The sequence below is a fragment of the Orcinus orca genome, chromosome 6 (genome assembly GCF_937001465.1).
Source record: "Orcinus orca chromosome 6, mOrcOrc1.1, whole genome shotgun sequence".
NCBI classification, from domain to species: Eukaryota; Metazoa; Chordata; class Mammalia; order Artiodactyla; family Delphinidae; genus Orcinus; species Orcinus orca.
The window spans coordinates 113,223,736-113,251,354 of record NC_064564.1 but is presented as its reverse complement, the minus strand read 5'-3'; the positions used below and the strand labels follow the sequence as shown (position 1 = coordinate 113,251,354).

At 50.6% G+C, this 27,619-nt stretch overlaps 2 protein-coding genes across 6 annotated transcripts; one reads left to right on the top strand and one right to left on the bottom strand.

Moving 5' to 3' along the window:
• Positions 1-262: 262 nt before the first annotated feature.
• Positions 263-10,296, bottom strand: COQ4 (coenzyme Q4). The gene is made up of 7 exons (XM_004269155.4): positions 9,949-10,296; positions 9,713-9,844; positions 8,528-8,624; positions 7,900-8,002; positions 2,711-2,840; positions 2,003-2,096; positions 263-1,473 (listed from the first exon to the last, which is right to left on the bottom strand). The coding sequence occupies exons 1-7, from the start codon at positions 10,016-10,018 to the stop codon at positions 1,302-1,304; spliced, it is 798 nt and encodes a 265-aa protein (XP_004269203.1). The 5' UTR covers positions 10,019-10,296; the 3' UTR covers positions 263-1,301.
• A 24-nt stretch (positions 10,297-10,320) lies between these two features.
• Positions 10,321-26,418, top strand: TRUB2 (TruB pseudouridine synthase family member 2). Of its 5 annotated transcripts, none has more exons than XR_007478192.1 (9): positions 10,321-10,577; positions 11,064-11,195; positions 12,985-13,059; positions 14,196-14,257; positions 15,357-15,438; positions 17,903-17,975; positions 18,496-18,632; positions 23,005-24,665; positions 24,985-26,418. XR_007478192.1 is itself a non-coding variant. In XM_033427101.2 (9 exons), the coding sequence occupies exons 1-9, from the start codon at positions 10,469-10,471 to the stop codon at positions 19,906-19,908; spliced, it is 732 nt and encodes a 243-aa protein (XP_033282992.2). In that variant the 5' UTR covers positions 10,321-10,468; the 3' UTR covers positions 19,909-20,042. The 5 variants fall into 5 exon arrangements, 4 of the variants coding, with proteins under 4 accessions (XP_033282992.2, XP_033282989.2, XP_004269204.2 ...); XM_033427101.2 differs by lacking the exons at positions 23,005-24,665; positions 24,985-26,418 and adding exons at positions 19,729-19,771; positions 19,890-20,042; XM_033427098.2 differs by having other exon boundaries at positions 23,005-26,418.
• The last annotated feature ends 1,201 nt before the right edge of the window (positions 26,419-27,619 follow it).

Here is a 27,619-nt window from a genome sequence, read left to right as displayed (position 1 = left end):
CCACAGCAACCCTAGGAGGTGGGTGCTGTTTCATCCCCCTTTTACTTATGATTAAACAGGTCTAGAGAGGTGAAAGGACTTGCCCTAAGTCCCTCAACTAGAAAGCGGAGGAGGAGTGGGGAATTTGAATCCCAGTCTGCCCGACCTCAGACCAGACAAGGGACAAGCAGCAGAAGCTCAGGCTGGAGGGAACATCTGCCCTCAGTGCTCGAAGGCCCAAGGCTGCCAGAGTCAGGGAGAAGCAAAGGCAGGAGAAGCAGACTCTTGACCTGATGGGAGCCTTTATTCAGACAGCAGAGACTCGCCTCTCCCCCTGCCTCCCTCTTCTCAGGCCTTGGGAGTTGGCTACAGCCCTCCCTCCTGCGAAGAGCCCCAGCCTGGCACCCAGAGAACCCTGGCTGGCAGGGAGGGGTTGGGAACAGGGGTTGTGGACCTGAGCCATCTGGGCATGAGCCTAGACAACTGATTCCTACGCACACATGGTTCTGAAACCGTGCACCTCAGATTGGAACTTGAACCCACATGCCAGGACTCGAACCCGACCAAAACCCACACTCTTCCAACTGAGATCACACACCTGGTTTCAGGACTTAATGAAGCTCAGGTTCTTGATGTTTCATTGCAGAAAGTATTCAATGAGACAAAGTGATAGGTAAGAGGTGGATTTAGTTAGAGAGACACATACTCCACAGACAGAGCGTGGGTCACCTCAGAAGGCGAGAAAGGCCCCAGGGTGTGTGGGTTGCCAGTTTTTACAGGGGTGGGTGATTTCATAGGCTAATGAGTGGGGGGAGTGTTCCAGCTATTTTTTGGGGGGGGCAGGGATTTCCAGGAATTGGGCCACAGCCCACTTTTTGATCGTTATGGATCCTTGGAACTGTCATGGCGCCTGGGGGTGTGTCACTTAGCTTGATGACGTGCTGCAGTGAGCGTATACTGAAGCTCAAGGACTAGTGGAAGTTGACTTGTCCGCCATCTTGGACCCATTTGGTTTTAATCAGTTTATGTCCTGTCCTCGGGCTTTGTTGTTCTTTCAAAGGTTGTGCCCTGCCCCCTTCCCTCCTGTTTCAGTTCTCTTTGGGCAGCTCCTGGCTCCCCTAGGAGCTCCACCACTGCCTGCTCCCTCCCGAGTTGGCCCTCAAAGCCACTGAGCAGTGGTTATGATAAATTATGATTAGTGGCATCCAAGGGTCAGTGTTCAAAGGTGATGGCAAAGGAGTGCTCCACCCCCAGGGGAAGCATGGGTGGGGGGTTGGGAGCCAGGCCAGGCCCTCTGGCTCAGGGGCTCAGGGGCTCAGGGCCTAGGCTGGGCCCTGGACGTGCATGGGGGGCTCTGTGATGCTCAGCTCCTGCCGTAGAGCCTTCAGGGGCTGCTCCCAGCGCCGCTCGTAGTACAGGTTGAGGACACACGGGGCTCTGCGCGCATTCTGAACTGCCCATGGGATCAGCTTCGAGACCAGCACTTGCAGGTTTCTGTAGGGCAGCAGAGGAAAAAGAAGACAAAAGACATAAGGTCCTGAGTGCTGGGCACACCACGTTCCCTGCAGTGGATGTGCATTTTCTCAGTTAATCCTCACACAGACCCAAGAAGGAGGTAGTTGCTATCCCCACTTTTCAGATGAGGAAACAGAAACTCAGTGAGGTAAAGCCCTGTGCCTAAAGCCACTCATTTTGAACATGCCAAAGCCCAGCTTTAAATCGAGGGCTACCTCACTGCAGAAACTAATGCCAGATTGCATCCCCCTGGCCCCCCCAGTTCCCTGACTCTACTGTTCTCAGCCGATACTGAGGCCTGGCCCCAAAGACCCTAGAGTCCTATGAAACGTCCAGGCTTCATTCATAGTCCTGGAGCCCCTGTGCCAGGCCAGTTTCACCTCTCTGCCCCATTCTTCCCATCCTGGATTCCTGAGAACCACTGGGGCTGCTCAGAAAGGCTGTGGGCTCTTCTCTATTTCCTGGAGCCCTGAGCCTTCCCCTGACCCCTCACCACTTGAGAACTTACTGGGCACTGAGCTGGATCGGTCCGAAGAGTGCACTCAGGATGCACATGGGCAGGCCGGTCTGGACAGCCTCAAACCACTTCACCACGATCTCCCCTGGCAGGCAGGGTGGGGAATGGGGTGGGAGGTGAGCAGGGGCCAGGAGGAGAGGCCAGTGATGCTGCCGCTCAGGGCAGGACACAGTGAGGCATCTGCTCTGCTCCGAATCTCTACTAGGGGTCAGCAGTGCCCAGTCCCAGCCTGTGCTGGGCCCTGGGGCACTTGGCTTGGGGTTGGGGAGAGGGTGCAAGAAAGAGCAGAAGGAAATAAGGGCTGGAAAGGAAGCTTGGGGTCAGAATGCAGAGGACTCCGAAAGCCAGGCTGAGGACTCCAAGCCTTAGGGAATTGCTGAGGGCTTCAGAGCGCAGGGAGCTAACAACCGGAACAGGGCAGGGAGCCCTGGTGTTTGGATGCTGCTACATCAGTGTAGGAGCCGTAAGAGGCAGTGGGGATGCAGGATAGGGGATGCGCGGCACAGGTGCACCAAGATGTTTGGGTAAAGCAAACAATGAGGCACTGGGCCAGCTGATTGGTGGGTGGCTGGACAGGTGTGCCCTGCCCTTGCCCTGAAGACAGACTTGGGAGACACGCTGGCTGGCCGGAGCGCCCTGCCCCACCCATGCCCCACGCCCACTCCAGATGCACTCAGCAGCTGGCTGGCTGGCACTCACCCAGGATGTTGGTGGGCATCCCCAGCAGTGTGTGGAGCATGTCGTGCACCTCCCGGTACCGCTGTATCACGTATGCCAGCTCCTCACTGTCCACGAACCGGGTGGGCGCTCTGGTGTCTGGGGAGACCCTCTGACAACCATGAACCTCCCCTAGACCCCTTCCTGATGGCTCCCAGGGTCCAATTTGCCAGCCTCTCCTTGACTCTCAACCACACCCACCAAATTCAAACCCCACCAAAAATCTCTGGGGACTTTGTTTCTGTGCATAGCTGCTGACAGGGGAGTCCTCAGGCAGGGAATATGGTGGATTGGCGCCCCCTTTGCCTACCCCAACTCACACATAATGTACACACCCTGTTGGAATCTATGGCAAAGAAACCCCTGGGGGTGGGGTGGGGGGAAGCAGGAGTTGTTTGTTTAATGATATAGAGTTTCAGTTTTACAAGATGAAAAAGCTCTGGAGATTGGTTTCACAACAATGTGACTATACTTAACACTGTTGAACTGCCCATTTAGAGATGGTTAACACAGTAAATCTTAGGTTATTATTATTTTTTAAAACCACAATTAGAAATAAAATGGGGGGGAAAAAACAAGAAGCACCCAAAGTCCCGAATTCGTCAGATGAGCTGCTCCCAGCCTAGGATGCTCTTTCCCTCCCCCCTCACCTTCACCTTGACAATTCCTACCTATCTTATGGTCTCTTGCAGCAACCCGTACCTTTTTGTGGCATTCGACATGATTGTATCGTGACGTTTAGTGCGTGTGATTGTTAACGTCTCTCGTCTAGACCTGCACTGTCCAGTACAGCAGCCAATCATGGCAGCCACTGAGCCTTGAAATGTGACAAGTTCCAACTGAGATGTGCTGTACATGTAAAGTGCACCCTGGATTTCGAAGACGGTATGAAGAGAATAATGTGAAATCTCAATAATTTAAAAATATTGATTACATGTTAAAATGACATTTTAGTATGCTGGATTAAACAAAATATCTTATTGAAATTAATTCCACCTGTTTCTATTTGCTTTTATTTATCTGCTAGCAGCAGATTACCTATGGGGCTTACACACTATTGCTATGAAGAGTGTTGCAGCAGGCTGTCAGCAGCACAGGATGCACAGGACGGGGGCTCACTGTTCTATCTCCAGGGCCTGGATGAATAAACATACCTTAAATGCAGGAGTAAAAGGCCAGCCCCAGGCACTTTTCTGACCTCAGGTAGGGATGGCAACTGTCCTCCTTTACCCACCCTCTCTGAGTCCTTGGCAGCACCCATGCACAGTAGGGACACCCTGGTCTTCCTAGTGCCAAAGCATGGCCTCAGCCTGTCCAGAGGCCAAGGGATTTGATGCCTTTATTGCTTGGGGCTGCTGGCCCTGTGCCATGGTCTGTGTCTGTGACTTCATTGGGTCCCAGGTCCTAATTTCTTCTACAGAGTTCTACCTGCTGTGTGAAGCTGAAGGTGGTCAGTGACGGCCTACATTTATTGAGTACCTACTATGTGCCGGCACTGTATGAAGTCCTTTACACATATCGTCATTCTGCATCCCTGAGACCACCTGGGCGTAGATACTGTTATGAGCCTCAGATACAGATAAGAAAAATGAGGCTCAGAGATATAAAGCAGCTTGCCCAAGTTCACACAGCTGACTAATCAAGTGGCTGAGTCAGGATTCGAAACAAAGCCTGCTGGATTCCAAAGCCAGTCGCCTTAGCGTCCATTATTAATCAGCCATATAAGTGCCTTGGACGATAAACATGAGGTTTCCTTACCTCAGATAAGGAGTCTGAGGCTCAGAGGTCAAATGATTTGCCCAGGGCTTTAAAGCTGGGAAGAAAGACAGACTTCTAACTCAGGCTACGCCAGAGCCCATGCCCGCCAGAGCCCATGCCCGTAATCTTGATGCCACAAGGACAACCACCCACCCCTCTGAGTCAGCCTCAGGGAGGGTGGCCTCACCTTGAACTCTGATCTCAAGCTCTGCTGGGACAAAGGTGTTCTTTTACGGTGTGTGGGCTGCTGGTTTCCAGGCTCCAGAAGTGTCACAGTCTCTAGGGCTGTTACCACAACTAAGGCTGTGGCTGAACAAGGCGAACCCAGGGGGGCCTTGGCAGTCCCATACCCTCCACAACAAGAGGACAAAAGGCTCTAGGAGAACTTCAGAAGATTCTCCATTCCTGGGTGGCACCTGGAGCAGGTCACCCTTGTGGGTTTCCCACTGATGAAATAAACTTGCATCTTGGTGAAATCTCCGGGTGATGGTATAAAATGGGGCAGAGGCAAGTGTTAGGAGAGTATGTGGAACAGATTATTTTCTCAGGGACAATAATCTCCTAAAGCAGGGGTTCTCAACTGTCCACCATGGGACATCTGCAATGTCTGAAGACATTTATGGTTGTCACAACTTGGGAAGGCGAATGCTACCGTCATCTAGTGTGTAGAGGCCAGGGATGCTGCTAAACAAACTACAATGCACACGGCAGCCCTACAACAAAGAATTATCCAGCCCCCAAAGTCAACAGTGCCAAGGCTGAGAAACCCAGTTCTAGAGCAACCTTTGCTCACTCCTTCACCTCCTCCAGCCTGGCTGGCTCCTGCAGCTGGACTGGAGAGCCACTTGACAGAGGCGCTTTGATGGGAAGTATTTGTGTTGGGGCAGGGAGGGGAAGGGACAGGGAAGGTGCCCTGCTATATCCTTGGGTCCTTCTATAAATCAGATCATGTTACTACCCTGCTCGAAACCTCGATGGCTTCCTATTGCTTCTATTACAAAATACAGACTCTGTCTCTAAGCAGATAGGGTAGGGGATCCCTGGAGAAAAAGAACGAGGCATGGCATTCTTGACATTAGAGAAGCCATTTTGACCTAAGCCATTTTGTGACCTAAGCCTAGACACAATGCTTGCCCTTCAACAGGTCTCAGTAATTAATGATCTTCAAGGAATAAAGGAATGTAGGAACAGAGGAAAAGCAGTCAAGAAACAATAGCTCAGGGACTTCCCTGGTGGTACAGTGGTTAAGAATCTGCCTGCCAATGGAGGGCACACGGGTTCGAGCCCTGGTCTGGGAAGATCCCACATGCCGCGGAGCAACTAAGCCCATGCGCCACAACTACTGAGCCTGCGCTCTAGGGCCCGCGAGCCACAACTACTGAAGCCTGTGTGCCTAGAGCCCGTGCTCCACAACAAGAGAAGCCACTGCGAAAAGAAGCCCGTGCACTGCAAGGAAGAGTAGCCCTCGCTCGCCCGCCGCAACTAGAGGAAGCCCGTGTGCAGCAAGGAAGACCCAATGCAGCCAAAAATAAATAAATAAATAATAAAATAAAAATAAAAATGAAAAAAAAAACCCCAATAGTTCAGCAATAAAACAGTGTCCTCGTTCCTCCTCAAAGAATATACATAACAATCTGATGTGTATCTTTAAGCTTTTCTATAGGAACGAAGGCCCACACCCAGGTGGAGGATGGTAACTGCATGCTAAGATCCCGGACTAGTCAGTACCTAAGAAATGATGATGTTGACCTTTCCTGACCCTCCTGACTTCAATCAACTAAGACTTGGACTTCGTTGACCTCTGCCCCAATTCTGCGCTGAATTCTCCTCTGCTCGAGCCCCTTTATGAATACGCATATACCCTTAGCTTAAAACTTCCCCAATTTTGCTGTTAACAGACACTGCTTTGGGAAAGCTCCCCAGTGTTCGCCTTACTTGCTGCAAGTAATAAATCCTTCCTTCTCCCCATCTTTGGCTTGATTGTTTCTTTTGGCTCAGCACCCACCAAGAGGCAAACGCAGTTTTCGGGTAACACTTCCCGTGGCAGGCAGGGTCTGGCTGGGCCAGGCTGACCTCCCAGCCCATTGCCTGCTTCCCCCCAACTCACTCCTCTAAGGTCATACTGGCCACATTGGACAGTTTTCCTTTTCCTAACCACCAGAGCCTTGCACTTGCCAGTTCCTCTGCTCGGAATGCGGTTCCCCATCTCTCCTCAGAACTGGCTCCTCCCCATCTTCCAAGTCTCCCCAGCAGGGGCTCCCATGACCACCCTGTTAGAAGTGGCCACCTGCCACCCCCACTCCGCCCCGTCCTCTATCATGTTGACTGCTGTCCTCACAGCACCACCCGCTAGAACAGTACTAAATAAATATTTTGCCTGAATTTTTATATGAAAATTTTCTTCTTTTACTGCTTTATAGTCTACCTCCCCAGCTAGAATATTAGCTCCATGAGGGCAGGACATTGTCTGTCTAGTTTGCCACTGTATCCCCAGCACTTGGAACAATGGATGGCACATGACCGATTCTGAACAAATGAATGAGTCCCTTGATAGATGGGACTCTGCCCCCAGTCCCTGTCTTCTCTGCCTGGGGTTGGAGAGTGCCACACTTGTCAAACCCAGGGAAGACACTGTCTCTAGAACAGGGGGACACAATGCAACAGTTAAGAACATAATCTGGGTTTGAATACTACCTCCATTAATACTGGCTTGTGAAATCAGTAAGTTGTTTAACTGCTCTGGGCCTCAGTTTCCTCATCTACGAAAAGGAGATGGGGACTTCCCTGGTGGCGCAGTGGTTAAGAATCTGCCTGCCAATGCAGGGGACACGGGTTCGAGCCCTGGTCCGGGAACATCCCACATGCCGCGGAGCAACTAAGCCCATGCACCACAACTACTGAAGCCCGCGCACCACAACTACTGAAGCTCGCGCGCCTGGAGCCCATGCTCCGCAACAATAGAAGCCACCGCAATGAGAAGCCCATGCACCTCAATGGACAGCAGCCCTTGCTCGCAGCAACTAGAGAAAGCCTGTGCGCAGCAAAGGAGACCCAATGCAGCCAAAAAATATATATAAATTAGGAAATTTATAAAAAAATAAATAAAAATAAAAGGAGATAATAATAGAACATACTTGGCAGGGTTGTTGGGAGGATTCAGTGAGATCATGTATGAGCCTGGCACCTGGCACGCAGTAAGAGGTTAATAAGTGCTGGCCAGTGTAATTGCTCGCAGCGATGTTCCCGGCCCATTTGCCTGTCCCATAGAGAATGACAAAGCCTTGGCGCAAGAGACTGCAAGGCACTCCTGCCCATGCTGGCAGCTCAGGCTCCTCCTTCCTCAGGACATTACTCCTGTGCCCTTCCTCTCCCCTTCCTGGTGACTCCCAAATGCACAGAAGCTGGAAACTCACATTCACATCCAGGAAACGGAGATACTCGCGGCCAAGGGAGCCCTCAGGCAGACTCCGGAGCTTGCCCAGGTCAAGGGTGGACAGCGAGATCCGGGGACGCTCCCTGTGGGGCAGAAGGCAGGACTTAGGTATTGGGAGGGCACCAGCAAAGGCAGGTGAAAGGTCCAACTAGATCAAGGGTGTGAAAGGTGAAGGGGAAGAGAGCAGCAATGGGGCCACAAGTCCCAATGGAGCACTTACTACTGGCCAGGCCAGTGGCAGGGACTGAGGAGACTACCACAAGCTAAGGCTATGGTTCCTGCCTTAGGTAAACAGGCCTCAGATGTGATCAGGGTATTCACAAAGGGCACTGAGGGGTGGGGGTTATAGGCAGCATATGTTATGGGACCTTAGTGAAGGCACAAGAGCCCTGTTGCTGGAACTGGGCTGAGGCCACCATATTGCACTACCCAGGGGTCATCACAGTGTCTATGTGAATGGTACCCACGGAGTTGGGCAGTGCCCAGCCTGTGCAATCATCCATGGCCAAGGTATCAAGAAGAGCTCCCTAGAGGAACACAACGTGATTCCAGAGAGACCAGAATCCCCAAAGAACGCCCTCAATCCCCCAGGCAAAGCTGGGACCTACTGCAGGATCTGGGCACCCTCCGGATCCCTCCTCATCTGGTCCCTGAGGACCTTCAGGGTACGGCATCCTGTGGTCTCCCCCAGAACTGCAACCATGTCTGAAAGGAAAGAAATGGGGACAAATGGAGAATATGATCTTAGGTAAGTTACCTGACCTGGTCTGAGCCTTAATTTCCTACACGATAAAACAGAATATCTACCTCTTAGTTATGAAGATTCAAGTTAGACACTTAGTGAATCACCTGGCACACAGTAAAAGCTCAATATATCTATAGTTACTACTATGGTTGTTAGTTTCATGGGGTGAGATGGCTCTGGTTAGCACAGTGCTCTAAAGAGTCCATAAATCACTTCCACATCCATCATCACGACAGAATACCATGTCTCCATGGATGGGTATAGGCTTTGGTATCAGAGAGAGCTGGGTTTGAGGGCTGGTGTGATCACTATCTAGGTGACCGTGTGCAAACGGCTTCACATTTCCAAGCCTCAATGTCCTAATTTGTGAAGCGCAGGTGATACCTTTCATATAGGGTTAATGCGAAAAATCAATCACAACATTCATATAAAACAGCACACTGAGTAAGCAAAACAAGGGCTCAGTGAGCAGTTAGCATTATCGTTTTTACTAGAAGGAGTAACAGTACTTTCCAGACTTAAGAATCCTGGAGGAGATGAGAAAAACACTGTAGGATCCCAAAACGTTCTATTAAAACATCCAGCAAACATTTATTGAGCATTTATTATGTGCCATGCACTATCTAAGATGCTAATGGGATGTTATAATTTGATAGGCCCTCATAAATCATCTAATCCAGAGGTTCTCAGTGTGGTTGGATGACAGAATCTCCTAGGAAGTTTAAAAAGTTTAAACTTTTTAAGTTTAAAAAGGCAGAAGCTCAGATTCCACGCCCCTTCCTCCCTCCCCTCCCCTCCTCTCCCACTCCCGGCAGATTCGAATTGAGTAAGTTTAGGGTGGGACCCAGGCATCTGCATTTTTATGAATGTTGCGGGTGATTATGAGGTGCAGCCAGGGTTGGGTACCCTGGACTACTCTAGTCTCCAGTTACCCAAAGCAAACGGAGGCTTTGACAGTGTCCGGGACCTCCCCGGGCTTTCAAGGCAAGGCAAGGGCGCGCCCAGACCCCAAGCCGCCCCAAGGAAGCGCCGGCGTGGGCTGCCTTACCGTGGCGATACGGGTCATAGAGCGCCATTCCAGCAGAGCCCGCGGCCAGCAGCGCCTTCTGCAGCGGGGAAGTGGGGATGTGTTCGGGGTAGAGCAGGCCGGTGCCATGGCTCGTGGCTCGAAGGGGAACATCTGCGGGGAAAGAAAACAGCCGCGGTGAAAGGAGCGGGGGGGGTGGGTGGGGGGAACAGCGACGTGGCGGGTCCCCAGCACTCCTTCCCGGCCCCACCACTTGCCTGCAGCGGGCCAGGGACGGCTTCGGAACGCGCGGAGCGGGCGCAGGACCCCACGCAGCAGCGTCCTCATGGCAGCGGGCACTGTAGGACTTCCCAGGGAGGATGGGCGGGGCAAGGCCGACTCCTCAAGCTCCTTTGGCGACGACGCGCAGGAGAAGTCACAAGGACTCGATCCCTACTGCGCTAAGTAGGGCCTTTTATGCGGGAAAGATAGCACGGACAGGGAAGGTCTCTAAGTATGAGGAAACCCAGGCAACCTACTTCCACAGATATAAAATTCTCCCCGTTTCACCTAACCCCAAAAAGTGTCTCCAAGTAAGCTCCGCTAGCTTTGGGGGTTCAGCTCCGGACCCTACTCCCTTCTCGGAAGCACGTTTTCCCCGAGGACAATAAGACAAGAACCTCTTCCGGCTGTGAAACATGGCGGCGCCCATTGGAAGGACCACATTTGGGAGCGGGACCATAAGGCACTTCCGTCCGGGTTCAGCTCTTCCGCGAACCCGGGACACGGGCTTCAGGCATGGGGTTAGACGGCCTGGCGCGGCTGCATGGGCTCTTCGCCGCCTACAAGCCCCCGGGACTAAAGTGGAAGCATCTGCGCGATACCGTGGAGCTGCAGCTTTTGAAAGGTGAGTGCCTCTAGCGAGACCCACGATCCCGCTCCCATTTTCCCGGGAGGCCATCTACGCTTCTGATCCTTGCTGCAAAATAAAGTCATGTGACCTAGTCGTCTGGGCAGAGCGGTTTCCTAATCGACTGTTCTATACACTCCTCGCCTTCCCCTGTGTTCATATGGGTAAACAGACTCAGTATTGTCCGTTGTCATAAATAGTTAATAAGTAGTAAAGTCAGGATTTAAACCCAAGTCTGTTTCTTAACCTTTGCTTTCAGAAGTAGAGTACTCTAAAATCTCTAAAACCCCTTGGACAGAAGCAGTCAGTGAGTTTACAGTATAACAACAATAACAAGGATAATGTGTTAAGGACCTACTCTGTACTAGGCGCTGTGTGGGCTTTCATCTGTCTTCTACATTTCCATACTTACCTGTCCCTCTATCCCCCACCCCCGGTGTTCAGACAGAATCGACAAGATGTTCTTTACTTGTGTGTGCTCAGGTCTCAATGCTGGGAAGCGTCCTGCCTCTGAACATCGTGTTCGCTTCCTGCTGGGCCCCGTGGAAGGCAGTGAAGAGAAGGAGCTGACCCTCACAGCCACCAGTGTGCCCACCCTCATCGACCATCCGCTGGGTAAAGCACATTCAGGAAGGGGCCTGGATGTCACTTCCCAGGAAATCCCTGCCCGGAGTCAGTGTCCTAGCCAGAGCTCAGACTCCTTCTGTCCCAAACCAGTGTAGGGCCACAGTGGGGATGAAGTATTTGACCAGGGATTGGCAAAATTTCCTGGAAAGGGCCAGATAGTCAATATTTTAGGCTTTGCAGGCTCACCTCTGCCGTAGTGCGGAAGCAGCAGCTATAGACAGTATGTAGAGCAATGAGCCTGGCTGTGTTCCAATAAAATTTTACTGGTGGATGTTGATATTTGAATTTCATATAATTTCATATGTCATGAAAATTATCCTCTTGATTTTTTTGAACCATTGAAAAATGTAAGAACCATTTTAAATTGTGGGCCATAAAAAAAAAACAGGCTTGAGGATTTGACTTGTGGACTATAGTTTGTTGACCTCTATTATTCTGGGACTCCAGGTAGGAATTGAGACCCTCAGGTGGAAGTCATAAGGAGGGAGTTTTGGGCTCCTGTGAAAGAGTGATTTTTTAAAAAATTTATTTTATTGAAGTACAGTTGATTTACAGTGTTATGTTAATTTTGCTGTGTAGCAAAGTGATTCAGTTATACATATATGTACATTCTTTTTCATATTCTTTTCCATTATGGTTTATCACAGGATATTGAATATGGTTCCCTGTGCTATATGATAGAACCTTGTTGTTTACCCATTCTGTATATAATAGCTTGCATCTGCTAATCCCAAACTCCCAATCCATCCCTCCCCCACTCCCCCTCCCCCTTGGCAACCACAAGTCTGTACTCTATGTCTGTGAAGAGTGACTTACTGTAGTCAACAAAGGTGCCCAACAGTGAAACTAGTTCTGACAATGAGCCCCTGTCATTAGACATGATTAAAGCATGCGTTGGGGAGGCTCTATAGGAGGGCTGAGGAGCTTGACCAGGAACCTCTAAAACCCCTTGGAGAGAAGTAATCAGTGAGTGTACAGTGTAACAACAATAACAAGTCTGATGTGTTGAGGACCTAGTCTGTACGGGGTACTGTGTTAGGCTTTTCCCAAATACTACCCCACTGAATCCTGTGAGGTGGGTCCTAGTCCCATTTCACAAATGAGGAAACTGATGCTCAGTGTTGACTAATGTTAAGTCATGTAGCCTGGATTCAGTAGGCTCTTAATCGCCCCATACTGGTCTCCCAGGTTCCTCTTGATCTACAGAAGTGTAACAGCATCTAGCTCATTCCTGCATTCATTCATTTTTTTTTCCAGCTTTCTTGAGGTATAGCTGATATACAAAAAAACTATACATACTTAATGTATATTAATTTGATGGGTCATTCATTCTTTCGGGAAATGGGTTATTTCCCGAGCAGTCAGTGAGTTCTGGGCTGTGGGGGCAGAACTGTGAACACAGAGACCCAGACCCCTGCCTTAAGGAGCTCACAGCCTCCATTTTCTCCCTGGGAGAGTGGCCAGGACTCTCCTTCCACAGGAGCTGGATAGGGAACCCCCCCCAGTCTTGATTCCAGTGTTCTGCCCAGTCCACTCAAAGTGTCTCATGGGGGGAATGGTGATGGACGGACTTAACAGGCCCCCTGGGTTGCCCTTTCTCTGGGCCCAAGAAACTGAAGAAGTGGTTTTGGGCCCCAAATTCCATGGTGAGGAAACCTGAAAGTCCAGCCTGATGCTGGTTTTGGACCTCATTCTAGGAATGAGGTCACCATGCAGCCCAGAGCCATCCTGGAGGCTGGATTCTTTGAGGAAAAGGACCTCGTTTGTTTCTTTCCAGTACGTGGACCAGCATTCACCAGCCTGAAGATTGGCATGGGGCACCGACTGGATGCCCAGGCGTCTGGGGTGCTTGGTAGGTGGTGTGGTGAGCCTGGGGTGCAATGATAGAGGCTTGGGAGAGGATCGGGGAGCTCCCAGGAGCGCAGCCCATTTCTAACCTGACAGCCATTTCCCGCTACTGCCTCACTCCCTTGATTCCTGCCAAGTCTGATCCCCTGGAGAGGTGACTGGTGGGAAGGGGGAAGTCGTGATCACCCACGTTTATCAAGTGATTCCTGCCTGTGACGTGTGGTTTGAAACTCTTTGTGCACATGCATTCACCATAATGACCTTATTTGGTAGATACCATATGATTTTAGGAAGAAAGTAAGGCTCCGGGAGCGTAGGTAACTCATCCTGGGTCATGTGACTAGTGAAGGTCCCTGGACCAGAGAGGGAAAACCATCATCGCTTGCATGGGGTAGCCAAGTGTGTGACCCTGGCCCCACCGGCTGGGCTCTGGATGTCGCTGGAGCTGGACACACAAAGCCCTGAGTCATGAGCCATCTGTGTCCCCAGGGTCAGGCGGCGGCCACATCCTTCATACACAACAGTCACAGCAACTTGTCTTGTTTCCTGGGACACAGGCAGGCGGACGTGATCTCATGCCCCGCTCCCTCCAGGAGTGATGGATGGTCATTCTTTCCTTCAGCCAGAGGGAGACACAGACCGGAGGAAAGGCAGGGAGTGGCCACAATGCCCCCATTTATTTGCCGGCTTCTTCCTTTGTGTGCATTGCCTCGATCATCACAATACCCACAGGGATCAGACAGTATTTTTATCCCCGTTTTACTGATGGGGAGCCTGAGACCCAAGGAGGTTAAAGGACATGCTTAGAGCCACCCCAGATGTGAGTGCAGGTCTGTGTGACTGGGCCAGTGGTCGCCTACTTCTGAGTGCATCAGGACCCCAGGGAGCTTGCTAAGGATCCCTAGGCTCCCACCCCAACCCAAGTCAGAGTCCGTATATGTGGGTGGGTCCCGGAAATCTGCATTTTCATATATGCACAGAGGAGCTCACTTGTTCCCTGTAGAAGCAGCTCTTCTTGCCTCCTTGCTGGCTTCCACAGCCTTGGAAGTGGGAGTATTCTGCTGGAGGGGGTGAGGGTTGGAGGACCCAGGGGAACGGGAAGGGGGACCCAGGTGTGAGACCAGGCTGGGTGCCTTTCAGTGCTCGGCGTGGGACGTGGACGAAGGCTCCTCACCGACATGTACAACGCTCACCTCACCAAGGTACGGGGGCTGGGGACGGCCTGCTTTTCCCTTAGCCCTTTCCCTGGGGGTCACTGGTACGATTCTGAAGCAGAGATGATTCCATGGAGAATACCCAGGCCATCAGCAAGCATTTTGTTTTCAGGTCATGTACCAAGGGAGGCTGTAACATCATAATGACAGCTGGCATTATCGCATGCTGGCTACTCTGCGCTGAGTACTGTACGCGCATCCCCGTAAAATGGGATCTATTGTTAACCCATTTTACAGATGAGAGAATGAGGCTCAGGAGACGACGCTTGCTCGGGGTCACACAGCCTTTAAGGGGCAGAGTTGGGATTTGAACCTGGTTCTGTCTGACACCGTCTGGGTGTCAGGAAGCTTACATCCATGCTGGGCTGCAGGCTCTGGCATCACGATCATGTGTGGAGACGCCATATTAGAAGGCCCGTGTTTTCAGTGGTTAAGAGCACAGATTCTGCAGCCAAGTTTTCGCTTCAAAACTCAGATTGTACCACTCTGCCAGTTCTGTCTCCTTGGGTGAATTACTTAACATCTGTGTGCCTCCGTTTCCTCATCTTTGAAATGGGAGTGATTGTAGTACCTCCTCTGTGCGGTTGCTTTGAATATTTAGTCAGTGACCGTATGTAACGTGCTCAGCACAGCCACTGGCACGTGGTGGATGCTCAATCGATGTCACTGTTGTCGTCCTCTCTGTTATCGTCATTACTGTTATTGGACGCAGAGGCAGGCAGCTGCCCAGATCAAATTTGGAGGGGAGAGAGAAGCTGACAGAGCATCCTGGGAGGGGCCTGGCATTACGAGTTGTCAGGTTGGGCAGAAGTGGAGAGGTGCGGAGGCCCGGGGTTGTTGCGGGGTGGCTCGGGGCACCCTTCGCAGGCTTCTGATGCTTGCTGTCATGGGAGAGGAAGTCGGGTGTCCTTCCCCAGGGGCAGCTGGGCAGGGGCTGAGCACCTGAACTCCCTGAGGGGAGACCAGAGGGCCCCCCAGCCTCAGTCTAGCGCCTCGGGGGCCTGAGCTGCTGGGCCACATCTCCCTCCTTGCCATGGCGCCTTAGAGCCGAGAGGCTGATCATACCTCCCTCTCCCTGTCCTCGCAGGATTACACAGTGCATGGCCTCCTGGGCAAAGCCACAGACGACTTCTGTGAGGACGGGCGGCTGGTGGAGAAGACGACGTATGGTGAGAGCCCACGGGAGTCCAGGGCGGGCGGGAGGGGCGGGCGCGGCTGCCTCTTCATTTGCTTCCTTTGGTTCCTCACCCTGAGGTGGGCTGTGAGGGCCCCCGCTCAGTTATTCTCAGACACACCAAGCCGGGGCTGGCTGTTGGCACGGACGTGTGATTCTGACTTCCAGGAATGCCCTGTGCTCCCCTGTGCTCTGCTTAAATGTTACCTCCTTAAGTGGTTTCAGTGTACTGTCAGAAAAGTAATCAACTAATGATTAGTGATTATTTAATATCTGTCTCCCCACCAGAATGTCAACCATGAGAGCAGGAACTGTGTAGTTCCACTCCTGTGGTCACACACAACACAGCGCCTGGGACATGGGAGGTGCTGTATTGATGGATGGATGGATGGATGGATGGATGGGTAGACGGGTGGATGCATGGGTGGGTGGATGGATGGCTTATTCTTCATTTCTCACTCTCCTCACGTTCTTAGACGTCCTATATGATCTGTTGTATTTGCTTATTTGACGTTTTTTGAGCACCAACCACGTGCCAGGCACTGGGGGCAGGGGCCGGAGGCATATGATGAATCAGATGGGGTCCCCAATCTTAGACCTCACAGTCTAGCAGGGAGAGCAGACACACACCTCTGCGTCTCCTGGAGAAGATTAAAAACATGTGGCGAAGCAGTGCTGTCTATATATTTGTACTTGTATGTGTGTGTCAACATCCAAAACATGTCTAAAGACAACTACCAAGTTGACACTTCTGAGAGGGAGGAAGCCAGAATTTGGAGGAGGGGAGATGTTTGTTGGTGTTGATCTAAATTTTTTGAAGAAGATTCTTGTATCAATTATATAATTAAAAATAGGACTTCCCTCGTTGTGCAGTGGTTAAGAATCCGCCTGCCAATGCAGGGGACACGGGTTCAAGCCCTGGTCCAGGAAGATCCCACATGCCGCGGAGCAGCTAAGCCCATGCACCACAACTACTGAGCCTGCGCTCTAGAGCCCATGAGCCACAACTACTGCAGCCCGCGCGCCTAGAGCCCGTGCTCTGCAACAAACAGAAGCCACCGCAATGAGAAGCCCACGCACCACAACGAAGAGTAGCCCCTGCTCGCCGCACCTAGAGGAGGCCTGCGCACAGCAGCAAAGACCCAACACAGCCAAAAATAAATAAATTTAAATAAATAAGTAAATACTATAGGGACTTCCCTGGCGGTCCAGTGGTTAGGGCTGTGCGCTTTCACTGACGGGGCCTGGGTTCAGTCCCTGGTTGGTGGGGCCTGGGTCCAAAAAAAATAAATAAATAAAATAATAATGACATAAACACTAAAGAAAACTAAGTGCTGGGAAAGAGACCCAGGTGCAGAAGGAAGAAGCCACGTGCTGTAAGAGGGGCTTCCTGGAGCAGGTGGCATTTGAGCTGGGCTGTAAATGAGTGGGGAGGAGGCTGCAGCAGGCGCCTCCAGATAAGACAACAGCATGAATGAGACCAGACAGAAGGGATGAGAGGCCCAGGCCCTTCCCAGCTGGCCAGGCCTTAGTCAGTTACCACACCTGCTCCCAGAGATTCTGGCCTGTGGAGTGAGAAGTTGGTGGCTGCCCCAGCTGGCCTGCAGGCTCGGCCTCCCTGCAGTCCGTGGGCATCCCCAGGCTTTGCAGCTGCCTGCTCCACAGTCACTTGGTTGGACCAGCAGGCAGAGGAGCCACTCCCACTTCTTGCCACCCATTTCTGCATTTGGACAGATGGCACCCTCCCTCCTGGTGTCCCTGGCCTGAAAAACCCCAGACTGGGGCTCAGGGGACCAGGCTTACAGTGTGGGGCAAGGCGCTTCCCTGGTGGTGCAGTGGTTGAGAATCCTCCTGCCAGTGCAGGGGATACGGGTTTGATCCTTGGTCCAGGAAGATCCCACATGCCGCAGAGCAACTAAGCCTGTGCGCCACAACTACTGAGCCTGTGCTCTAGAGCCCGTGAGCCACAACTACTGAAGCCTGCACGCCTAGAGCCTGTGCTCTGCAGCAAGAGAAGCCACCACAATGAGAAGCCTGCACACTGCAACAAAGAGTAGCCCCCGCTCACCGCAACTAAAGCCTGCGTGCAGCAACGAAGACCCAACACAGCCAAAAATAAATAAAATAAATTTATTAAAAAAAAAAAGAATATGGGGCAAATCACATTACATCTTTGGAGACTCATTTCCAGAAGGAAGTGTTCTTAACTTGGGGTGTGTGAGCCCCTTGAAAATGTCCTCAAAATGTTGAGTTCATGTGTATCTTTCTGAGAAGCGGGTCCACAGCCTTCATAAGATTCTCAAAGGACTCTCAACCCCCTAAATGGGAACCCTGGGACCAGAGGATGCTCTGGGACCCCAGCTAGGTTCCAAGGACAGGGCTGGTTGGTGGGAAGGGAAATTGCCAGTTTTGCCTCCTCAGTGCGCACCTGTGTGCTGACCATCCCCTGGCTTTTCCAGACCACGTGACCAGAGAGAAGCTGGAGCGAATCCTGTCCCTGATCCAAGGTTCCCATCAGAAGGCTCTGGTGATGTAAGTGAGGCCCGACCCACACCTCCCTGAAAGGGGACCCTCAAGGAAGTGCTGGAAGGGCAAGAAGTTGCCCACAAGGCTCCCTGTAGGCTCCGCCTACTCTGGGGCAAATTCCAAAACCAGACACAAGCACCCATTCCTTTCACAGCTTGCAGAAGTGTTTCTTTGTGCTGGGTCTTGGACCAGCCCCTGGGGAGACCAAGGGGAACAAGAGATCCCAGCTGGCCTCCTAGGGAGTATATGAGCTAAGGGAAAGGAGAGCTAGGGGTCCGCACCATCACGGCACAGAACCAGGGGGCGGAAGTGGTCAACACAGGTATGACCGTTGAAGCCAAGGAGAGTGTGAGAGGGGGTCAGAGCCTGCAGTTAGGGATTGGAGGGGACAGAACAAGGCTGCTGCAAAGGTGGCTAGAGGGGCAGGGAAGGTGGAAAGCGAATGAAGAGCTTCAGGAAAGGCATGAATAGGGCAGGGCCAGGGGTAGGCAGTCAGCTGCCCACTCTGGTGCCTCCTGATCCCCAGGTACTCCAACGTTGACCTACAGACCCAGGAGGCCTATAAGATGGCCGTGAGCGGCGTGCTCCGGCCCATGAACAAGTCCCCAATGCTGGTAACTGGCATCCGATGCCTCCAGTTTGCGCCTCCAGAATTCCTCTTAGGTAAGTTGCTCCAGGAAGTTGGGAGCAGTGCCACCGGGCTCCTGGGTTGGGGGCGGTCACTGTGGAAGGCCCTTGCAGAGGCCAGCACGTGTGAGCCCTAAGCTCCGCTGGCCAAGGCACCGGGGCCGACTTCCTTCCTAGCCTGAGGCTGGACTTGGCTGATCACACAGGCACAGAACAAATGATGTCCTATCTCCTGCCAAGTCCCCCTTTGAAGCCAGACCTTAACAAGCAGAGATTATATTTAGTGGCTCGTTTCCAGAGCCGCCCAGTGTTTCAAGGCATTGTGCGGCATCAGGCACCACTCTCCCCTCCCGGATCCCACCCAACTCAGCAACCCGACCACCACTTCTTTCTTTGTTTATCGTATTAACGAGGGCTCCTTGCTCCTTTTCTTTCTTTTTTTTTTTTTAACAGCTTTATTGCAGTATAATTGCTTTACAATGGTGTGTCAGTTTCTGCTTTATAACAAAGTGAATCAGCTGTACATATACATATATCCCCGTATCTCCTCCCTCTTGTGTCTCCCTCCCACCCTCCCTATCCCACCCCTGTAGGTGGTCACAAAGCACTGAGCTGATCTCCCTGGGCTATCTTGCTCCTTTTCTTGAGTGCTGACCAAGACTCTTCTGATGCTAAGTGCCTTATAGAAATTATTTCTTAGATTCCTCACAAGCACTCATTTTACAGATGAGCAAACCAAGCCTTAGAGCAGCACTTTGCGAACTTTAACCTGCCCACAATCACCTGGGGTTCTTCTTTCCCCCCGCCCCCCGGCCATGCCACATGGCTTGCGGGATCTTACTTCCCTGACTAGGGATTGAACCCAGGCCCCGGCAGTAAAAGCGCTGAGTCCTAACTGGTGGACCGCCAGAGAATTCCCAACCTGGGATTCTTCTTAAAAGGCCAATTCTAGGAATTCCCTGGTGGTCCAGTGGTTAGGGCTCAGCACTTTCACTGCAGGGGGGCATGGGTTCAATCCCTGGTTGGGGAATTAAGATCCTACAAGCTGCGAGACCAAAAAAAAAAAAAGGCAAATTATGACTCAGCAGGTCTGGGTGGGGCCTGAGATTCTGCATGTCTAACAAACTTTCAGGACCCACCCTGGGCTACACTTTGAAGAACAAAGCCCTAGAGAAGTAAGTTGTCTTGCTAAGGTTATTACATAGCCAGGAGGTCTCAAGGGATGTGGATCTAGATCAGCGGACACCAGAGGCTGTGCTTCTGACCACCACCTCTGTTGTGTGTCCCTGGCAGAGGTGCAGTGCATGCATGAGACGCAGAAGCAGCTGCGAAGGCTGGTGCACGAAATCGGCCTGGAACTGAAGAGCACCGCTGTCTGCACCCAGGTGCGGCGTACACGCGATGGTTTCTTCACCCTGGACGATGCCCTCCTAAGGACCCAATGGGACCTACCCAGCATCCAGGATGCCATCCAGTCCGCAGCACCCCGAGTGGCAGCAGAGCTGGAGAAGAACTTGAGGCCGGGGCTGGGCACCCAGTAGCCCTTCAGTCCAGGCTGGCCCTGGGACTCCGAGGGGCCAAGCTCTGCCTTGGGGCTGGAGAGCCATGCGGGACATTGAAAGGCCAGGCTGCTGGGGGAGCGGTGGGTGTATAAAGATAAGAATTGTTCATGAGCCAGAACTGATGACTGTGCAGAATGTGGGGGGTGGGCGGGAGCTTTTTAACACGTGACAGAAAACCAACAGGGACTTTCCTGGTGGTCCAGTGGTTAGGACTTGGTGCTTTCGCTGCCAGGACCCTGGGTTCAATCCCTGGTCAGGGAACTAAGATCCTGCAAGCTGCATGGCACGGCCAAAAGAAAAAAAAAGATCAACAGACTTGGCTTAGTTAAAAAGAAAAAAACTTCTGTACAGTGGAAAAGATGCTAAACGAATGACAGACTGATAAAAATATTTGTTATATACTTAAGAATTAATATCTATAATATATAAAGAGCTCTTATAAAACAATAAGAAAAAGATGACAAGAAAATGGGTCAAATGACATGCATTGTGTGTTTATACAGCAAAAGAAATCCAAATGGCCAGTAAACCTGAAATGATGCTCAACCTCTCTAATAATGAAAGACATTCAGATGAAAATGAGATGACTTTTCCTTGCCTTTCAAATAAATTAAGAAAAGATAACACCCAGTATTGGGGAGGATGTGAGAAGATGGGCAATCTGTACTGTTGGTAGGAATATACAACTGTGTAACCTTTTAGGAGTAATTTGGTAGTATGTATCAACATTTGAAATATTCCTGCCCCGGGGAATTCCCTGGTGGTCCAGTGGTTAGAATTCAGCACTTTCACTGCCGTGGCCCGGGTTCAATCCCTGGTCAGGGAACTAAGGGTCCTCAGCAGCCATGGCTCACGGGCCCAGCTGCTCCGCGGCACGTGGGATCTTCCCGGACCGGGGCACGAACCCGCGTCCCCTGCATCGGCAGGCGGACTCTCAACCACTGCGCCACCAGGGAAGCCCAATTTCCTCCTTTCTATTTGATAATTTCCACCAGAATACAAACGTGCTATTTAATCTCCTATCTTAAAAGCAAACAAACAGAAAACAGCATGGCAGGTCCTCAAAAAATTAAACATAGAATTACCATATGATGCAGCGATTCCACTTCTGGGTATATACCCAAAGGAACTGAAAGCAGACTCAAACAGATGTTTGTGTACCCATGTTCAGAGCAGCATTATTCACAGTTGCCAAAAGGTGGAAATAATCCAAGTGTCTATCGATAGATGAATGGATGAGCAAAATGTGGTCTATCCACACAACAGAATATTATTCAAACACTAAAAAGGAAGGAGTTCCTGACACCTACTACAACATGGGTGAACGTTAAAGACATTATGCTAAGTGAAATAAGCCAGTCACAGGAAGACTAATACTGTGTGATTCCATTTATATGAGGTACTTAGAGTAGCCAGATTCACTGGGACGGAAAACACAATGGTGGTCGCCAGGGGCTGGGGAGTGGGGAGTTAATGTTTAATGTGTACAGAATTTCAGCTTTGCAAGGCAGAAAGAGATATAGAGATAGACAGTGGTGATGGTTGCACAACAATGTGAATGTACTTAATGCCACCAAATTGTACACTTAATGACGCTTAAAATGGTAAATTTTATGTGTATTTTATGTATATTTTACCCTCAAAAAAGCTCCACACAGAAAAACAAGCATACTCTTTCTTAACCTTCCATCTCTCTCCAGTTGCTGCATTTCTCTGCCTCCTTTTTTTTTTTTTTTGAGAAGTCAGAAGTTGTTTTTTTAATTTCAATTAGGTAAATATGTCTGTAAAAACCTTGGAAAATGAATTTTTACCTAAGGTCTGTTTTGATTAAAAACAAGGATACATATATTCTAAATCATTTCAGAATTATTTACAGAACAAAAAATTCACGAACGACAGAACAAATACACTAGATAAGGCAAAATGTTATGGTTTAAATTCTGTTTATAGGAAGCAAACATTTGAGATTGTATCAAAATACAAAATTGGGAAAAAATCTGCTTCTAAAGAATTAGATTAAAACGGAATGATGTGGAAGAGCTTAAAGCCAAAAATATATGTTACAGAAACCTACACCCAATTAAGGAAAAGACAATATTAATATCCAGCAAAAATAATAGAAGAGAAGCACAGTCAGTGATGAATACCAATCAAACTTGAACTTCAATGCACCAAATTAATCGGCATGCAATTAAAAACAAGGTTAGGGACTTCCCTGGTGGCGCAGTGGTTAAGAATCCACCTGTCAGTGCAGGGGACACAGGTTCGATTCCTGGTCTGGGAATTTCCCACATGCCACGAGCAACTAAGCCCGTGTACCACAACTACTGAGCCTGTGCTCTAGGGCCCACGTGCTGCAACTACTGAAGCCCACACACCTAGAGCCCACAACAAAAGAAGCCACGGCAATGAGAAGCCCGTGCACCGCGAGGAAGAGTAGCCCCTGCTCGCCACAACTAGAGAAAAGCCCACGTGCAGCAACAAAGACCCAACGCAGCCAAAACAAAACAAAGAAAACAAGGTTAGCCACTGAAAGACAAACCAACAACTTTCTAATTTTACTGGCATGCTTTAACACATGACCTTATTTCACCCTACACAAGAATACCTGAATTTAAAACAGAGGATTTGGTTAATCCAATCAACATAATGGAACTAACGGATATGCAAGTCCTTATGCTTTACTAAGATTTTACTCACATTTTACATCTCTATTTGAACATATGTTCAATGGGCTATTTATATAACTTTTCTTTATAAATTTTTTAAAAATTAAAAATAATTGTGTACATTAAAAACCTAAAGTGCTTTTCTTTTTCTTTCTTTCTTTTTTTTTGGCCACGCAGCTTGCAGGATCTTAGTTCCATCACCAGGGATCCAATCCTACCCTTTTAAGAATAAAGGTGGGGCTTCCCTGATGGCGCAGTGGTTGAGTCCACCATGGGCGCTAAGCCTGCACGTCCGGAGCCTGTGCTCCGCAACAGGAGAGGCCACAACAGTGAGAGGCTGCGTACTGAAGAGACACATAAGCAATTGCACATCCAAGGGGAGAAAGATTCCAGAGAGTATATCTTTTCTTCCCTTCTTTGCCCTTATCCATCAAAACCAGAAAGGGGTATGAATTCCAATGATCAGGAATTGGCTCTCGAACTTGTTAGCTGACATCTCAGTGTCCGCTGGCTCTAGTGGCCTCAGGCAGCTTCTGTTCCTCGGCCTCCGGCTGCTCCCACATCACCGAGTTGCACAGCTGCAGCCTCGGCCTCCTTTAAAAGTAAAACTCCAGGCTTCCCTGGTTGCGCAGTGGTTGAGAATCCATCTGCCAATGCAGGGGACATGGGTTCAAGTCCTGGTCCGGGAAGTTCCCACGTGCTGTGGAGCAGCTGAGCCCGTGTGCCACAACTACTGTGACCACGCTCTAGAGCCCGTGAGCCACAACTACTGAGCCTGCGTGCTGCAACTACTGAAGCCCACGTGCCTAGAGCCCGTGCTCCGCAACAGGAGAGGCCACCACAGTGAGAAGCCTGCGCACCGCAACGAAGAGTGGCCCCCGCTCTCTGTCACTAGAGAAAGCCTGCACGCAGCAACGAAGACCCAACGCAGCCAAAATTAAATAAATAAATAAATTTATTTTTTAAAAAAAGAGTAAAGCTCCTGGAAAGATTGTCTCTAGTCGCTGCCCCCAGTTCTCACCATATGCTCCCTGGAACCCACTCTAATCAGACACTCACTCTCCACTGCTTTCCAGGAACCGCTCTTGCCAAGGTCAAGGACGACCTCCTCCTCTTTAAATCCAGCGGCTCCTTCTCAGCAGGGTCTGACACAGCCGGTCACTGCCTCCTCCTGGAACAGTCTCCTCCTCCCTCCCTGGCTCCTTCTCAGCCTCTTTGCTGGGGCCCCTCCTCCCCTGCTCTCCTCCGCGGTGCCCACAAGCTCCAGGCAGCTCTACTCTCGGCCCTCACTCGCTCCTTGAGGATGTCAGTCTGAAATCACATGGCTTGAATCCCATCAATCTGTCATGCTCCTGGTGCCCATATTTATGTTACCTCTCACCGGACCCTTCCCATGAACTCCATTCCTAAATATCTGTTCTTTAGCATTTCCACTTCCGTGTTGAGCTGGCATCTCAAACCTAACAGATCCCCAGACTGACTGCTTATCTTCCCCTGCACCCTGCTCTCCCCCAGAATTCCTCACTCCAGTAACTCACAGTTCCACCCTTCCACTCGCTCAGGCCAAAATCCTAAAAGCCCCCTTTTCCTCACACCCCATATTTAACCCATCAGCAAATCCTGCTGGCTCTACCGTCAAAAGACTGTTGTTTCCAGAATCTGACCCCTTCCTTCCTCCCTCCCTCCCTCTCTTTCTTTAGTTCCCCATCTGGGATGAACTGGTGCCCCCTGCAGTGGAAGCGTGGAGTCTCAACCACTGGACCGCCAGGGAAGTCCCAGAATCTGACCATTCACCTCGGTCCACTTACCCCCTCATTTTGCTGTACACCTGAAACATTGTAAATCAACTATACTTCAGTTAAAAAAATGCTATTTATAAAATTTAAAAAAATATATGTATTCGGCAGGGAGGGGAGGGAGGCCCAAATTTTCTGAGCTTCGGGTCCCAACCCTTTTTGGCCTCGTGGCATGCAGGATCTTAGTTCCCCAACCAGGGATCAAACCCGTGCCCCCTGCTGTGGAAGCATGGAGTCTTAACCACTGGACCGCCGGGAAAGTCCCTGGGTCCCAACCCTTTTTCATAAGTGCCAGCACTTACCACCATCTGAAGAATGATTTATTTTTTATTTGCTTTATTGTCTGTCTCCCCCACCTTAGATGAATGAATATCAATACCCAGATAACCGCAGTTTTCAAGGTAACGAATTTTCTCTTCTTACATTCCCCAGCTCACTCCCCCCACCCCACCCTATTGCACCAAGAATGTTAGCTCATTAAGGCCCCACTTTGAGCTGTAAGGACCTTGCATTCCCAGGGGAGCCAGGAATATGCTTAGAACGCCCAAATCTATCATCCTAACAATGAGCTGACATTTGCCTATTTCATTAGAGTCATTAATCCAGCTTTTATATCTATGATCATTTGTGAAGTGGCCACGGCAGGTATTATTTTACCTACTTTATAGATGAGGAAACTGAGGTCTGGGGAGGTCCCGCCACCACCAGCCCAGCCTCCTGCATCTGTCTACACATGGCATGGCCTGCTGAGCTTTAGCTCTGGCCATAGAATAAAAACAAACAAAACCCCGTTCCCACCACCGTATCATCATCTGATCTCTTCTGCAGTATCCAGTCAGACCCTGACTAACCCCCTCCTTCGAGCACTTCAGCAGGAGGCGTGGGACTCACCTGGAGGTGGGCTGGGTAACCAGAGGGACAGACATTAGTTACTCCAAGAAGTTTCCCTCTTGGTGAGACCTGGATCGGGATGCTTTCGGGGCAGTGGACATTGACTAAGAGAGACAAGCATCAGGTGGGTGGCCGGGTGTGATGGGTGGGGTGGTGGGCTGTCCCGGGGCCTTCCAGCCCCCTTGTGGTCTGCAAAGCAGCCTGTGACCCCCTGCCCAGCAATCTTCTCCAAGTAGTCCCCGCCCCCAACCCTACAGGTACTTCCTGAGCCCCTAGTAAATCAGAAACGAGAAGAGCCCTAAGATGGCAAAACAGGCCAATCTCCTTCCGGGCAAACCAGCTGGGCAGGTCTGCTGGTGCCAGGGTGGAGGTCGGAGGAGCAGAGCTAGCAAATGCCTGGGCCTATGAGAAGGCTCTGGGGAGAAGCCAGATACAATCTCACCTAGGTTTGATCCAGAGCTGGCTCTTAGGGTCTGGTGGCTCTGTAGATGGGCTTGAAGATGGCTGGTTTGGAGGCAGGATTTGATTGGATGTTATTCCTGGTGGTTAGAAGCAACCTGTCAACCATCCAGGAATGCTCACCGGAGAGGCCAGATATCAAAAACACCTGGGGAGCTTGTTACAAAAAATACAGGCCTGCCCCCCTACCAAAGCAGAATCCCTAGGGAGGAGTTAGGGACCCATATCTTTTCCTTTAAAAGCCCTCTCAGGTAATTGTGACACTCAAGAGGTTTGGAAATTATTACCTGGTCTTTAAAGAGAATGACTGTGGGGACTTCCCTGGTGGCAGTGGGTAAGACTCCGTGCTCCCAATGCAGGGAGTCCGGGTTCAATCCCTGGTCGGGGAACTAGACCCCTCATGCATGCTGCAACTAAGACTCGGTGCAGCCAAAATAAATAAATAAATAAATATTAAAAAAAAAAAAAGAGAATGATTGTGGAACTTCAACCTTGGAGTTGGCCACTTAGCTTTGTTTCCTTGGGAAAGTGACTTAACCTCTCTGAGCTTCATTTGCCTCATCTGGAAAATGGGGCTAATGATGTACCTCTTAGGGCTGCCATTGGAAATACTTGTTGTAGTCATGCTGAGCTCTAGGCTTGGGGCCTGGCACAGAGTATGTGCTCCCAGTGTTGGCTGCTATGAGTATCATTGCCGCTGAGATCCTCTGGGATTCTGGAATGAACACGAGAGGCTGAGGAAGCTAAAGGCCAGGAGAGGATCTGCTCCTGTTCAGAGTTCCCAATGTTGGGGATGAGAGGCTCCCTGGGAAGGGAGCGAAGTCTCCTGCTCAGAGGAATCAGGAGAGAGGTGCCAAGGCCAAACTCAAGGTAGAGGCCTCTAGGTCAGGGCCTTGGGCAGGTACAACTTCGAAGAAGCACAGTGAAGATTTGTGGCTAAGACCTTGGGCTTAAAGGCTCAGAGTTCTGGATTCAAGTTCTGACTTCTTTTATTAATGTATGACCTTGGGTGAGACTCAAGAGAGGCTGAGCCTTGGGCTTCCCTGGTGGCGCAGTGGTTGAGAGTCTGCCTGCCGATGCGGAGAACACGGGTTCATGCCCCGGTCTGGGAGGATCCCACATGCCGTGGAGCGGCTGGGCCCGTGAGCCATGGCCGCTGGGCCTGCGTGTCCGGAGCCTGTGCTCCGCAATGGGAGAGGCCACAACAGTGAGGGACCCGCGTACCGCAAAACAAACAAACAAGAAAACAAAACAAAACAAAAAATATTAAAAAAATCTCAAAATTTAAAAAAAAAAAAGAGAGAGGCTGAGCCTCGGCTGGGAGGAAGACAGCTCACCATCAGCCAGGCTCTGGAGCCAGACGGGCTCAGCTGCTTCTTGGAACTGTGACCTTGAGCAAGTTACTCTGCCCCTCAGACCTCAGTTTGGAAATGGGGATACTCCACCTAACCACACTCTGGTTGGGAGGTGCCAGTGAGATACTGCCCATGAAGCACTCATCTCCCTGCTGACCCACAGGTTTCAGAAATGTTAGTTATCTCCATCAACCCTTCTCTGGGGAAACCTTCAGCTTGTGACTGGTTTGAATGGTGGCCGTCACCTTTCATCTGGTGACAACACCTGACTTGACAGTACCCAGAGCTTTC

Bases quoted from the DNA above. Each gene is read 5' to 3' on its own strand.
- TRUB2 (XM_033427098.2), top strand. From the start codon at position 10,469: ATGGGGTTAGACGGCCTGGCGCGGCTGCATGGGCTCTTCGCCGCCTAC. The intron at 15,439-17,902 runs GTGAGAGCCCAC...TGGCTTTTCCAG, and splicing joins GGTGGAGAAGACGACGTATG to ACCACGTGACCAGAGAGAAG. The intron at 18,633-23,004 runs GTAAGTTGCTCC...TTGGCCACGCAG, and splicing joins GCCTCCAGAATTCCTCTTAG to CTTGCAGGATCTTAGTTCCA.
- COQ4 (XM_004269155.4), bottom strand. From the start codon at position 10,018: ATGAGGACGCTGCTGCGTGGGGTCCTGCGCCCGCTCCGCGCGTTCCGA. The intron at 8,625-9,712 runs GTAAGGCAGCCC...CTTTCCTTTCAG, and splicing joins CTATGACCCGTATCGCCACG to ACATGGTTGCAGTTCTGGGG. The intron at 1,474-2,002 runs GTAAGTTCTCAA...GCTGCCCTACAG, and splicing joins CCGATCCAGCTCAGTGCCCA to AAACCTGCAAGTGCTGGTCT.